The 15678-nt window shown below is 40.2% G+C and overlaps 1 protein-coding gene across 1 annotated transcript in view; it reads left to right on the top strand.

The window, feature by feature from the left end:
- The window catches only part of UTP18 (UTP18 small subunit (SSU) processome component homolog (yeast)), a gene marked incomplete at its 5' end in the record, with an annotated part of 7647 nt that extends 7275 nt beyond the window's left edge, over positions 1–372 (top strand). Inside the window, one exon of the mRNA XM_009878157.1 lies at positions 342–372. Coding sequence (XP_009876459.1) covers positions 342–366 — 25 coding nt within the window. The remainder of the gene's footprint in view (positions 1–341) is intronic.
- Positions 373–15678: the final 15306 nt, after the last annotated feature.

The raw sequence follows: 15678 nt of genomic DNA, 5'->3' as shown, positions 1-15678 counted from the left end.
TTCTTAAACTAAGTAATTTTGCAATACTTAAAAAACTTAGTATTTTTAACGTGAGATTTTAATGATTACAAAGTGTGACATGGAGAATCTACCAAAAGGCCTCCAAGAAAATCTGTAAAAATGTGAATAAATCTTGATTTGTCCTTTATCTGAACTTGAACTGCGTATTATAATGGCACTTCAATTAAATCTAGCATGTGGATAATTGCTGGTTTTGCTGCACCTGTGCTTCAGAGAAACTAAGAATACTCCAAGTGACACTGCTGAATTTGTTGCTTCTTTGTGTTGTTTCACTCAATGGGTTACTGAAAAACTTTAAAATGTCTCGACTTTTTTTTCAGACTGAAACATTATGCAGATTTTTAAAAGAAGATTGAGGAAAAAATGGACCAGTAACTCAGGTAAAAGTAGCACTAGAACTGTTGACAACATTGTCTTGAGGAACCATGTTTTCATTTTGCTACCTCCACAACAGGAGGCAACGCAACAGGAAGTTCTTATCCTGTGTAGTCTGAAGCTGTTCTGTCTGGATCACTGCTCTAGTAGACTCCACATGATGGTCAAAAGTCAGGCTTGTCCTGTCAATCTCTGCTTTTCTAGTAGTAATCTTACAGGGAGCTGGTAGTTGAGCTAAACTTGTGCTCAGTCCTCTCGACAGCAGTTCTAAAAATCTGAGTATATTTAAATCAAACTCACAGGCAGTGTTGTTAAAAACAGCTGTAGGCTGGCAGGTACTTGGCTTGATCCTGTTATGAAGTCATGTAAGTTGAACCCACATGACTCTGCATAATTTCAAATTTAGATTACATAAATTACTGAAGTTTCAAGCATAGCTTGAGTGCAGATGGGATTTTATTGTACACTTTAACCTCTTCTTGGGAAACTGGAAAGACCCTGTTGCCTTGATAGTAATACAGTAGTTCTGTTTGACCCCAAATATATTAATGATTGGAAGCTAAACTTGTTCAGACTAGAAGCCAGGTGTGTCTTCTGCATAAAAGCTTGCATAAAATTTTGTGATAACTAAATGTTTGAAAGATACTGACAAATTCTCTGTACTGATCTTTCCCCAGGTGTTGTAACCTGCAGATACAAGTATGCTGGCAAAATGAAACAGTTTGTTTTATATGGAAGTTCAAAAATACTGCTGTAACATCTGTGGTTTTCAATGTTGTTCCTTAATAAATGTACCTGATAAGTTATCAGGCAAGTTGTTTCAGCTTTTTACAATGTTTGGTGTAAGCAGATGACTGAGTAGATATTAGTTGTTTTCTGTAAATGGTAACCACTGCTCCACGCGTTTCACTTGAGCTTTTCCGTCAGCCAGGTTCATTTCAGGCTGGGTTGGAAGCAGCATTTTGCTGGCTGGAGGAGCAAATTAACCTGGAACCCTGTTAATGTGGGTGTCGCAGTTCAGCCCAGCTCCCTGGGCCAGCTACAGCTTCAAGGCAGCCGAAGGAAAAAGTGAGAAACTCCACCCTCGGTTGTGCTTACTGCCTGCTATGTGTCACAAAAACAATTCCATGTAATATGGGTTTAATTCTTAAGGAAGAACCCATTCTTTCTATGAAAGCAAAGCATTGGTTTTCAAATCCGTTGTGAAATTCTGATACCATTAGGGTCACCTAGCAAGGGCTTATGTTGCTGGTTCTTCATGGGATGGCAGATACCACACCTCTGATCACCTTATTCCTCACGTGGCCGCCTCTTTCTTTTCAAATACGTGAACAAAAAGTTAACTAGGAATCTGCTACGATAAAACCCCGGTTTTGAGAACAAATTTTGACTAACACATCCTTACATCCGTAAGGGAGCTTTTTGGGCAGTAACGTCAAGAGCCAACGTGCTCCACTAACCGGTAGTGGAGTTGGGAAGCCTTGAGTGAAAGTGATGTTACAAAAAAGGTATTCTGACCATGAGAAAAAAGTTAATTCTAGAACCCTATAAAAAAATTTATATATAATGTTAAATTCTTGTCATACTGCTTTAACAATAGAATATTGTGTTCTCTGATATAATGGGTTTTTAAAATGGCTTTGCCAGTGATTCTTTGGAAGATGAGAGCTTGATTTCACAAATCAGGAAAAAGCAGAAAATGCTGTGGAAATGTTAAATTGACTGCAGGGTTTAACCTTACTGCAGTGCTAAACCTAAGGTAAATACTTTCCCTAGAATGGAAGAGTAAAATTAAATCATAAGCACACTTTATTAAGATGCTTGCTGTAGGAGTCCTCTGTTACAAACAAATTAGCTAAAATCTGCCTGGGAACGAGATTTTGTCAAGTTTTAGACGTCTAGAAGCTGAAACTAGTTTATGACTTCACTAGAGGGCAGCCCTGAATCACTTATTTGGAGGTTTGACTGCTCCGTGGTACTGAGCCGTGTGTCCTTTCGCAGCCCTGCTGGTGGGTGAGGTTGTCTGCTTGTCCTGACCTTGTGCTGCTCTGTGCACAGTATTTGCTTTTCCACTTTACCCATTAAAAACTCCAGTCCAGTGGTTCAGAGCCCTACAGCAAGTCATTGCAGATCTAGAATTAGAACTTGAGGATTAATGGGCTCCGGGACTTGTTTAGTTAGCATAAACACAACAGTTTCTGATCTTCCTTACTCATCCTGCTGGGACATTAAATTGAAAAGGTTTTTATAAGATGTACCGAGGTGATGTGTACTCTTGTGTCACTGTATGTGATTTCAAATAGTGGCAGGAAGGAGAAATTAAACTTTTTTTTTGCAGATTACATGAAGTTGCAAATAATAAACTCTATGCTGAGTTACGTGGAGCACCGTAGTACAAGAATGTTGAGTCTTTGTACTAAATGCCTTAACTCTTGCTGTGGCATTTTTGTCTGATGGAAAACATAACTTACTGCCCCATCCAACTTAAAATAGGGAAGACTTTTTGCCTTGAGAAATAAAGGAAACCCCAAGGTGATTATTGTACTTCTTAATGGGTTTTGAGCAACAACACTCTCATGTAGTAAAGAGATCTTAAAGGTTGGACAATATGAAGTACTGCAAGAGGTTGCAACTGTTACTAGCTACAAGAGATATTTATTTGCAATGGAATAATTACACAGATTGCTGTGCTCTCATTCTGAAACTTACCTCTCTTGGTTTGCTCTGTGTTAATCGTACTTAAGCTTCTGACCTATTTAAAACCTCTTTGTGTTTAAATCCTTTTTTCCTAGCATGGCTTTTTTTCTGGCATTGCTAAGCTGAAGTTCTTTTAATGAATTATTTCTCTGCTTTTCCGCTCCTTCCATTCTCCTTGGCAAAATAAATTTTATTGATGTAGTCCATTAAATATTTATCACCGCAGCCTTTCCCCTTCAGGCTGTGATCTTGTCTGATTTTGCAAGCTAAAGAGAATTAGTCTGGTTAGTGCTTAGAAAGGAAACCTCCAAGGAAAAAAAAAAAGACTGGATGTTCAAGTAACACTAGTTATTTAGAAGATTATCAGGTTTGCTACCAAGTCTGTCTTGAATCTGCTGTTTGACCCTGTTCCTGTTTTGAGAGCTGTGTTTGTCGTGCAGGTGGTTTAGCAAATTCTTAAGGGATTGAGTGATCTTTACTTTTATTTTTTAATCCTGTGTCTTGATATCCAGGATTGCTGCTTTCAAAATTATTTGCAAAGTTACGGTTCTGTAAATCTCTTCCATGTGGAACTGTTTCAGCTGTAACACAATTTTTCCAAATGGTCGGTGATCAGACAGCAAATGAACTTCTCTTCTTTGGCTGCAGCGCTGAACCCATCTAGTGGATGTGGCAGTCATAGCACACCTCGGAAAGAAGGGGTTTGTAACAGATACTGCAAAGTGTGCCTGAGATCTCGGTCCTTGCAGTGTTCTGTTTTGCTTGTAGGATTGCCTGCCATATGAAACTTGCATTTCTGTGTGTGCGATATTGGATGTTTTATTACACTTAAACAGATGGGAGGAAGAGTTGAAGCAGAGGGGAGCTGGGAAATGCGATGTAGGAGCCCTTACTCATCATTGCGACCCAGGGCTATTCTGCATTGTCAGGGATCTGTGTTTATCATGGATTTAGCATGTATTCCATTGTATTTTCAGTCAGTTTCTACTCCATTGACACTGACTTAAGAAATTAAGCCTAGCGAGATGTTTTTAACAAATTTGCATGGCTGGGAACAGAGGGGAGTAGAATTTCAACATCCATTTAATGAAGACTCAGTAACTTCTGTTTGCAAATCCTGCTGCAGTGTAGCTAGCTAAGGCTCTGTGTTATGCTGAAATAAACATGTTTAAACACAAGGGTTCTTTATTTCTCTTTTATCTTTGTTTTTTAAGCTTTGGATGCAGATTTCTAAGTTACTGGAAGAGGTGTTCTGAGTACTTACAATTCAAAGGTAATTGTTAAAAAAATCGCATAGTCACTCAGAACCTCGAGCATCCTGCTGTTCACGAGATTGTTTTAGTTACTTGCTGAAAAACTATTAGCCCTGATCTGTTGGGAGAAATTGCATTAAGAATGAAATAATTAAGCCATGTTTTTTTGTTTTTCTATTGTTTCTCTAGTGAACGCATTGCAGCAGCAACAGCTTGTTCTGAGCCTTATTGTACTGAATGGCTGCACCGTCCTTCCTTGGAGAACGCTGTCCTTCATTTGTACAAATGTGTTACACGTGACTGCCAGCACAGCCATGGTTACGTGTGCTCTGACAGACTTCAGTGGGTCTGGGTGACCGTGCAAACTACTTTTTTATTGCGTGCAGGAGTTAGAGGTAACAGCTCAGCTTGCTGAAGAAGTTGTTTCTTCATAGGCTGGAAGATACAAACTCGATTTCAGAAGAAAAGTGGTGCCCGTTGATCGCTGACTTTTTTGCGCTGATCCCGTGTGTGCGTTCTGCGGGATGTGGGATTTGTCCTGCTAGATTCATTCAACAAAATACAAGTATCTGTTCTGCTGTGGGGCAGTTGTAACCGCTCTGTGCTAGCTGCAGTGTGCTTCAGTTCAGTAAGAGTAAGAGAGAAGATCACTATAGTGTGACATGAAGCGATTATAGTTTGGAAATGAACAGAAACTCAAGGTTGTATTTAACTGAGGACACCTAAGAAGTGGTTGGGTAAATGTAACAGGAAGATGACACAGGTTCTCTGAGAACACAGGTTCTCTTGCATTCTCTGAGAGGAAGAAACCTACACCTTCTAAGTTCTCATGATAAATTGTCTGCGGCAAATAATTCACTCCTGCTATAGATTGAGCTGCTTTCTCAGGTAGTGTTTTTTCTGTCTTTCAAATGTTTCCCATTTGAAATCAAAGCTGAGAGTTTCAACATTTCTCTAGAAACACCACGCAAAGAATTGTGGTTTGTTCTGATTTTCACCTTTTAAACCTTTTTTAATTTAAAAAAAAAGCATTTTATGATGGTGACTTTATTTGAAAAATGAATAAGACAAATTTGTGTAAGTTAATTTTGTATATACCAGCTGTTATTGCTCATAAAAATATGTCTATATTAACACAAACTAATCTTTCATCTGCATAAATTTTTCTAGCAGAGTCAGGCCCCCAAGCTGCTTGTAATAACTACAGAGCAATTCCTGGGCTGTCAGTTCGCAGACCGCTTTGTGCAGGAGTATTTCAGCTCTGTATTATACCACATACTGAGATGAAGCGACAAAGTGATGTGTACCAATTAAGATTAATTACTGTAAGAGATCAACCATTATGGCCAAATCAAGTGTTATGGCCAGAAACCTGGCCAGAATTCAGCTAATCTCATATTAAAGTTGTTTTTCTTAAAAAAGAACATTGTTTGACTGGACAATGCTGATTTTCTATCCCTAAATTTGTTTTGACCTATTATAACTGGATGTAATGACTTATTCTAGTGTAACTGTGGAAAAGAATAGAGCCTGTACTTGGGATCCCTCAGGTGTGCAGGTTTCAGTTACAGAAAAAGCCAAGGTTGAATGCTCTTTCCAGTTGAGCAGAAAACACTTTTTTTGGTGACTTATTCACGGTTTAGGTGATGTGTGACATCAGCTCTGATAGCAAATGGCTTACTAGGAAGATATAGAGGGAATTCAGAAATATGCAGATTATAATGAAGTCAGTCAAATGTTTTGAATTTTACAGAGTTAAGCTTCCCAAAGAGGCCTGTGTAGCTTTGGGGTAAGTCTAAGCTGTTGGAGAGTTGAAGGTCTTTTTGAAATTCAGGGCTATAAACAACACCTTTTCCTATTGTAGGATGGGGATTATGTATCCTCCAGCTTTTGAAGAAATGCTGCAGCTTCACACTTAGCCCCTGGGAGGGCTGTGAAGCTGAAGCTGTGTTTCTAACAGTCCTCAAGGTGTTTGCATAAAAGACACGATAGGCACAGACTGGAAAACGTGCAGTTTACTATGGTGAGAAAAGAAATGAGTATTCTGCTTAAAACTCATCCTATTGTGCTTAACATACTAGCAATCAGTACTAGCTGCAGGTACAATGTCCACTTGATGGTCTCAAAGTAAAGGCACTGTGTAACTTAAATCACCGTTCTGGAGCCCCGCAGTGCATAATTATGGAAAAAATGTTAAATGTATTCTTAAGGTGAGGAATCGAGCCTAGTAAGTAATACTACGCTCATCTTATGGGCAGGGCAAAGAGGTGCAGAGGTGAAATGAATTACATACTGAGTCAGAGCTGGGAATTCAGCTTTGTTTCTTGATTTCCTGTCACTTTTTTTCTTAAATGCTGCATTAGCTTGTCTCATTGAAGACTATGCCTTGTCCTGTTCTTGCATGTGTGCCTGCTATTTTCTTCTTTACTGCCTTCCTATTCTGGAATGATCCTGAAAGTGTTTCATTCAATCTCCAATCTGTTCTCCTCCCCCAGATATTTGAAAGTGCTTCTTCTGATGAATCTGTTTAGGTTTTTGTGAAGAAAACTAGTTCTGTGGGAACTGACTTTTGTACTGGTATTTCTAACTAACCTGTCAGCTTTGGCAGGTTTCTGCAAAGATATTAATTCTACATCAGTTCAGACTGTTGCAGAAAATTCAGTCTTACACAAAAATATGTAGGTTCCTGTGGCTCCTTTGGACACAAAGATGCAATCCAGCAATGCGGAAGGGAGAGGAGCTTGTGGAAGCAATAAATGCAATAATCTTCGCTGTGGTAAGGGACATGTAAAATTAACTACCTTTATAGTAAATTCACACAAATACCCTGCTGTCTGCATGGCTAATAATGCCAGAGCTGCTATTCCACTGTGAATTTTATCTAAGATCCTAAACTTCTTGTGTCACTGTCTTCAATCTGCATGAAAGACGTTAAATAGAGCCTTTAAGAGTGGGGGAATAAACCCCACCCCCAAATCCCTGAAAAGTAAATTTGTACACAAAACCTAAAGGCCACTACCTTTTGTCTTAGCTGTTTGTTTTCCTGTCAATAAAGTTAATTCCAGTAGTGTTAAGGGATATGGCTGCTATTTAGGGGCTGTGACATAATTGACAGTAGAAAGATCACTGAGGATTTAGCAAAAAGTTTAGAGGAAACCACCTATGGGATTTTTAATCTGTGATGATTTCTACAGGCGGCAGCGGCGCACTGCACAATACTCATGATACACCGAAGTGTTCAGTAGCATCCAGTCAGCAATTCTATCTATTGCTGAAATAATTAATTAACACTATTCTGTTTATCTGAACTTAGGGTGTCATAATAAACAAATGTCTCATTACAATGCATACAGAATCATGCAGTACATTTGATATAGTCCTACTTCTATCCAGAAAGCAGCCGAGAGATAATTCTGGAAATTGCCTGTTTGGGGCATACCTTCAAAATTAGCAGCCATAGTAACTCATTGATTTGTTTGAATATATCCTCCAGCAAATCATGTCCTCACCTTAGAGCAATTAAAACAGTGGAACAAAACTTCACTTGAATGCGTTTAATGTTTTACTCCTGCTTTTGCCATATGCTGATTTCCCCCAGAGGGAGAAAAGCTGAGTACCATGTAAGATTTTCCAAATAGAATAATAAATGAGTGGGTGTCTGAGCTCTTGAAAGGGTATGAATCTCTGAAGCTGGCTTAGCTGATTTGGTATTTTAGTTGCATAGAGTAAATCCAACATTTTCCGTCATGTTTTCAGCTCAGAAACCTGCGTGTGCCTATGCAAAACATTGCCAAGAACAAATGAAGGTGAAACACGCACGATAAATTAATGAACAGGTCAGGTCTTCAGTATCTCACTTTCCCAGCTCTGGAAGATTTTATTAACTTTTAACTATAGTAAATAACACATTTCTGCGGAAGGGGTCTGCAAGAAGAGGAGCCTGTCCTGCGTGGTGACCGAAGTGGGGCACGACTGCCCGGCAAGAGGTTGCTGGTAGCCCAGCCAGATGCTCCTCATAGCTCAGCAAGTACAAGCAGCCTTTGCTCTTGCATGAACGAGCTTCTGTTATCCTGGTTGGATGCAATAGGATGTTCTTAGGATGCTTTTCTACTCAAGGAGGCTCCAGACAGACTGGTAAAGGACTGATGAGGCAAGGAGCGCTTGATGCTCGGCTGTTGCTGCGTTGTACCTCAAGGCAGAACTTCAGTGCAGGGTTGATGTTTAAGGGGAGGGGAAACCTCATTTTTCTCCCACTGCTTACAGGTCACAGGAGTCACTGGGTGTCTCTGGTAATCAGTAATTTTAGCAGGCTGTCTAATGAGGGTCAGAAAGCTGGTATTACAGGTCTGGTGTGGTTCTGGGTATAGGGCAGACTCCAATAGAAGCAGTGAGGTCTATGGCTGCTCTAGTTTGATGCTTTAGGGAGTCCCAAGACTCCCAAGTTCCTCTTCTTCCCCTGAGTTTTTCAGCCTTTTCCCCAGACTACCCTCTGGGAACCTCTGCCTTGCTTGCAGGCAGACTTAGAGAAGACCCTAGAAAAAAGGCTGCAGTAAGTCGCTAGCTCAGCCAGACCCTTAATCTAAAAACATGAGGCATGTAATTGTTGTTAACACTCATAACAGTTTTAAATCTGCACAAAGTTAGCCGGTATTTTTAATGGGGCTACTTCACAGATTATGTTCCTGATGAGTATGTCATTGCTTCATTAGTTTTCTCCCTTCATAGTTTTCCTGCATTTTTGATAGCAAATGATCCTTTGCTCTCAAGGACACAGCCAGAGCACACGTTTCTGTGAAGCCCCTGATGATATCACAGAGATACATTTTACCATGTAAGTGGCCATGCCACCACCAGAGATCAGGGTTGTAAGAAGGGTTAGGGAAGAAAACCTGAAAAAATTGAGTTTAGCAAATTTTTATGGTAGTGATTTTATATACGTATACATATTGTGGTGATAAAAGTGAAGAAATTGATATACTCCAGCTACTAACATATACTTCATTAACTTTATTAGGCAAAAATTACTTAAGACTATCCAATGCTACTCTCTGCACAGAGTGGTATCACAACATTTATAAGCATCATTAATTGCTGAATCATACGCCTGCATGTGTGTGTTGTAGCAGAAGCAAAATCATTCCAAAGAACTTAGATGTAGATATTAATTTTCTCTCAAACCATTTCATGAAAGCATGGGAATTAAAAAACATATTTCAAGGAGTTCTGCACTTCATTAATCGTTCGTACTTACGCCTTATTCTGAAGTTTTTTACCCAGCAAAACATCAGCTGGGTGTGTCAGGTGTTTCTGGCTGGATGAAGGTTTATGGGTCATGGAGTTAGGTTGCAGAAACCTTTAAATTTTGAGCTGCTGAACAGCTGAGCTCTGGCTGGAGTCAGTAGGAGAAACTGGGGAGGGCCTGGGGTTTTTTCTTTTCCTGCACTCAGCAACTGGAGTAGTCAGGGGAGGTCAAACACTTAACACCTACTTAATATCAATTCCTCACCTCCAAGCCTTGCAAATGAAGCATAGATTCAACAAGCCCCTTCAAAGAAAGGAAAAAAAACACCTTTAAAATCATGAGGCTGGGTCTTGTTTCCACAGAATTCAGAAGAAGCAGGTACCTACTGCTCAATGTTAAGGTATTTTTAAATTACAGCACCAGATTTTTCATCATACTGGGAGAAAAACTCTCTCTTGCACCATCCGAAGTATTTTAGAAGTGGTTACACAAATGCCTTTGTACCACGAGCAAGCACAGGTGGAGCTTGTTAAGGCTGGCAGGTTATTAGGTTAAGTGGACAAGCCTGTGGTGTTTGGGGTGGGATGGGGTAGCAGGATGCTCTGCTGGAGCAGGCTCAGACGGAGCCGGGAGCTCCTGGAGAGACAAACTCACCTCGAGTCAAGGTGTGGCTGAATTTGGGAAGGCAGGTAAGAGTTTCCTTATGGTATAATGCTTTTCTGAATCTTTGTTCTAGAGGTTAAGACTTTAATGTTAAATGTGGTAAACCCAGTGACCCCACACACAGCCGGTAATCCTGAAAGACCTGGAGACGGCTCTGCTGTGTCCGCAGCGTGCGCAGCAGCGGCGCTTTCAGGCGATGCGGAGCGGATGAGAGGAGAGGCTGCGGGAGCTGATATTGGAGTAGAGACATCCCTTATTCTTCTTTTCCACGAATTTTTAATACTTTCTCTGGGTCAAGCCCTTTGATTGCTCTCGGTGTGTGTAAAATTACTTCAAGCTCTTACTGCATAGTAATTTTTGAATGTCTTATATGCATCTCCATGAATTATGCTGACAAGGTTGCCTAATGCTTCTCACCACCTCCCCTTGCCAGCTTAAGGCTGGATGGAGCTGTTTGGGGCTATGGCCCCCACAAAGGTGACAATTTGCTGCTGGGCAGATTTGCCATTAGTACCTGGTTGTGCTTCTAGGTAACTTGTTGGGCAGTATTTTTGCTGGTATGATCCCTCTAAAGCTAAAAGAGCAATCGATGATTTGTAAGCATGAAAAAGGCCTCTTGTTTGTTGGATTAAAAAAAAGAGAGAGGAGGTACTAACTCTGCAAGGAAGCTTCCTGTTTTTATGTGTCTTGGAAAATTTTCTGGGGGAAAAAAAAGACATTGAGCTTTTATAAAAAGAGCCTTCTGTGCTCTTACTGAGAAGAACCATATGCAAAGTAGTCAGTGTGGATAAGCATTCTCTTGGCTGAACTCTGCTACCCAAGGGAACAGGATGTTCTTTAAAGTTCAGATCAGAATTTAAATCTTTCATGTATTCTATTTGTCTAATAGTATGTAAAAACAGACAGCTCTGATATGGGGTTTATTTTTTGTTTTTTTTTTTTCTCCCCCCTCCCCATTTCTCTGCTCAGGCAGAAGGATTCTCATTCTGGTAAATCTTTCTCCAACTGACTGGAAATGCCGTTTAAAAAAAAGAAAAAAAATAATTATTAGGGCACATGGCAGAATTTCTGCCATGATGTAGCTTTTTTGATTGGTGTGGGAGCACATAGGAGGGAAACAGCTGGTGAGGCTGTATGGGGCTCTCCTTTGACACCCCCACCAGTGGGTTTGGTTATGATTTTTTTGTTCTAGCCTATAGCTCCCCGTGGGGTTGGGCTTCCCTGGCCCAGCAGCTCTACCTTTGCCACTTCTGATAACTGCTGGAGAAAACTCATTTGCAGGGCTAAATCCCTTTCCTTGTGAAAAATTCCTCCCCCCCTCCCCCTTTACATCTTTGCTCTCTAACCTCACTTCTCTCTTTTTAATATAACTAGCCCAAGTGGGATAAAGGCAAAGAATAAGTTGCTGCACCCTAAGTAGAATTTATAGCTTTTGAAAAGCTCCTATGGCTCAGGATGTTAATTGTAACCTGGGACTGGAGCTTGAAGAAGTAAATCTTTAATAACCTCGTGGCTGCTTCTGGAAAGGTGAAAAAGACTGAACAGGCTCTTCCCCTGAAGATATCCCTGTAATGTCTCTTCGCAGCAGTTTTAGTGATGGCATAAATCTTGGAGGTTTTGTTTTGTTTCAAATCCTGAAAGTAGTCCTAGACATGCATATATGTACCAGGACTGTCTCCAGATCTTTCCAGTGTTCAAGCAAAATCTAATTTTGCAGTGGTGATGCAGGTGGGTGGAATGATGTATCCTTTGGGGAACTGGTGAGCATGAGCAACTTGGTGACGCTGGGAAAAGGAGCATGTTCAAGGGACTGGTTGCATGGCTGGCTTTCTCCCTTTTTCCTTTTTCTTTTTTTTTTTTTTTTTGTTTTCTGCCTTCTCTTTTACCTCAGGCTTTTCTTGTTTGTATGCACAGATACATAAATCCATTTTCAGCTTCTCCTGAGTAAGGCCTGAATTCATTTCCTCTGTATGTTTTTACTGTGGTGTCTGCAAATCCAACCACAGACCAGAGACTTTGTTGTAGGCAAGCACAAAGCAAAAAGGTGTTGTCTGCTCCAAAAGGGTTTGCCAGGTTATATTTTGCAAAAGTAAATCCAATTTCTCCAACTTTGTTTTTCGTTCTGAGGTGACAAATTAATCTATTCTGCTGTTTAGCCATGAATAAGACTTGAAAGTCATTTGAAGAGTATGGAAGAGGATTAAAAGAATGTAACAGTCTTCTAAAAATTTAAAATGAGCGGGTTTCATGACCCAGCAGATTAATTCAGAGCGAATCAAGTGATACGTGGCAGAGGTAAGACATCTGATGAACAGCTCTGGCACAGGAGGGCAAATGATGTCAGCTTCATTTGAAAGTAATTGTTTTTGTACATGGCTAGCATATAAACTACAATAACCTGACATTACAATAACCTGACACTACAACGTGCTCCTCAGTACAAATGGGCAGTGAAAGCAGATGTTTTGTATTAATATTCAACTCGCAGCACTTGAATAGCTCCTAATTATTTTATATGCAGATATATCTATTCACGAGAAAAAAAACACTGTAGAGCTGGAATGTTTCTACAAGTACTCCTCTGCAGCTTTTCCTGACTTGCCAAGTGTGAATTTATTGCTAGACTAGATGTGATGAAGAAGGGCAGGTAGTCCAAAACTGTCTCGAGAGGTAAGGTAGGTATGGGTTCCGAATATTTTTGGTTCTCTAAGACAGTTTCTAGAAGGCAGTCAGAAAATAATTGCCACTTGCTCGTTCCAGTCTGCAGAGTAAGCCATTGGTCTCATTTTGTGCCTAGCTGACAGGTGTGCTCGTCATCCAAAAAGCGTTCACCAGATTTGGCACTAACGAGCTGCCTCGCTGGCATCTTGGAGACACAAATGTGAGAGGAATACAGATGTTGAAATATCCATTTAGCCTCTGTTTGCTCTTTTTTTTTTTCTTTCTTATGCTTTGTCATACGCTGTCCTGTACTTTGTAGTCTTTTACATCTGTAGACTGTGAAGGTTAAAGAATGTGACCCTTTGCCTTTCAGTAAAGTGATTTTTGCAGACATTTAGTATTTTTATGAAGCCTTGAGAACAGCTGCTGACCAGGGGGCTGACATGCTGTCGGATCAGTCGCTTGCTGGTGAGGCATTTTGGTGGGGTGAAGCCACAGGCGTGAGTGATTTCTGCAAGCTGTGTTGCAGAAACCTCTGAAAACTGAGGCTACTTTCTGTCCCCCTTTTGCAGTGTCAGTAAATAGTTTGCAGTGCTATGATGAACACAATTGAGAGATTTTTTTTTAATTACAAGTCCCAGTTTCCAGTGGAACAAGTTCTGTGAAAAGCAATGGCTTTTCATTTTCTTTGATCCAATAACCTACAAGAGGTATAGTCCCAGGTAGCGCCCTTGCATTGCTTGGATCACTGTTCAGCATTGCACCAGCTACTCCTAATCTGTATGGAGCTGGAGCTTATAATACAGAATGGGGGAAAAGCACATTTCCTATTACCATAGGGTATATATCCTACTTTGTATAGCTCTTTCAAAAATATGAAAAGTAAAGAAATCAATGAGTTTTAATTAGGTAATTCTTGGTGTAATGTGGACTTACTCAGTTTTATTTAGTGGGTTCTGTGGCTGTGAATGTGTATCTATGTGTTTCTCTGTTGCTATTTGGAAACAGTCATATTTTTACAGGAACATAAACCATTTTCTCTTTATTGTAATTGTTTTGGAATAAGAAGTAATCATCCAGGACTGAACAACTTGGTCTACCAAACGTTCTGTTCTCAATTCTAGTAAATTGCTTTGAGAATTGAACACAGCTCTGCTCAATCATGCAGGGTATCCATTCTGAAGAACACCAGGAAAGTAAAGCTACTGTAGCCTGTTGCAGTCATCTTTTTCACTTCTTAAAGATAAAATAGAAAGAACATGGCTCCAAATGCACAGAACTTATGAATCTTCATTCATTGAGTAAAAATATTAGTTTGATAAAATAACTTCATTTTCTTTGCCTAAACCCCCACACCTGGCAAATGTTTAACATCTAATTTATTACTGACAGAGCAATACTGTTTTCGTAGAACCTTCCAACTGTGGGTATCAGTGCTTTGCAGTTAGGAATGCAGGGATCAGCCTTTGTGGAAGGGAATTTAGAGAAACTGTGTGCTTTACTTTGCCCCCCAGTTATCTTGATAGCATTAACTTGTATTAAAGAATAATCTGTGGTGAGGGAGGTTTGGGTTGAGTTTTGATGTTTTGCAACAGTGGGCACGACATAGGGGCCATTTGTAAATTGGAAATGTTTGTATCCACATCTCTGTGAAGAGCTTTATGATAATAAGTGATGAATGTTTGAATATTGATGAATAACAGGGTGAACATCTGTACACTTGGGGTTCAGCTTCATAAATCCAGAATCCAAAGCTGTCTTTGTCTTGGCTGAGTCCAGAAGAGTGGTGGAGCGTTTGGCCATGGACGTTGTCAGCCTTCTGGCTGCACAGTGTGCTCTGGGGCAGACTTGCCTGGAGATGGGAGCTAGTCAGGGCAGGTGGGTGCCGGGGGCTCCTCACCCCGTGAAAGGGGGGAGGAGGAGGATCAGGGAAGAAACTTGCCTGTGCATTTTATTGGTGCCGTTTCTGCAGATGCTATCTATATCTCCTGTGCTCCAGACTAACCCTAATGGGAAACTGCTGTCTAGTTAGCATTGTTTGCTGGGTTTTTTTTGCTGTCAGTGCTAAGTAGATATTAGTATGGATGGGAAAAGATCCCCTGTGATCTTTCCTCTTTCTTATGTGCTAGTACATTACCTGTAAGATTGGGATTTCAGTCTTTTTTTTTCTTCCTCTCCCATCTCATTGGTTTTATTTGTTGTTTCATGTCATAGTTGGTTAGGTTTGAAATTAAGTGTACGGGCTTCTGTGCCATATCATATTCTTGTGCTGATGCACATGTGCTCTCCTGTTTTTTTTTTTGGGAAAGAAGAAAAGGTAACCAAAGTTTTTATGAGAGTAAGAAAAGTGACATTGGAGGTAGTTATTGTTCACAGAAATGCTGCCTTTTCCAAAAGAATTGTGTGAAGGTTTCTTATACTTTGTCGTTTCCATTTGTACAGAAGATAGGTAGTGGCTGCTTGAAAGAAACCATCCACCTGTTGAGTAAATAATATTTTATAGCCTTCTATAGACTTCTTTCCTTTTTCTTTTAAAGATAATAAAATAGAAAATACGACAGGAACAAAAAGTTAGGGCTTTGAAATCACTGGGGTGTAACAAGCTAATAATGATAGAGCCTCTGCAAAGGGCAGCACACCTGGGAGAACGCGGATGTTTTCAGGGCCAGTATAAATACAGGTTAGTAAACCAACTAAATAATGTCATTAATTTTATCACTACAAGTGTCTTCAACCACTGGGCAGAGTGCTGCTATGTCTTCAGTC

The sequence above is a fragment of the Apaloderma vittatum genome, unplaced genomic scaffold (genome assembly GCF_000703405.1).
Source record: "Apaloderma vittatum isolate BGI_N311 unplaced genomic scaffold, ASM70340v1 scaffold19151, whole genome shotgun sequence".
Classification (NCBI taxonomy): domain Eukaryota; kingdom Metazoa; phylum Chordata; class Aves; order Trogoniformes; family Trogonidae; genus Apaloderma; species Apaloderma vittatum.
The sequence above is the reverse complement of the archived record's forward strand: the minus strand, read 5'-3'. Positions and strand labels throughout refer to the sequence as shown.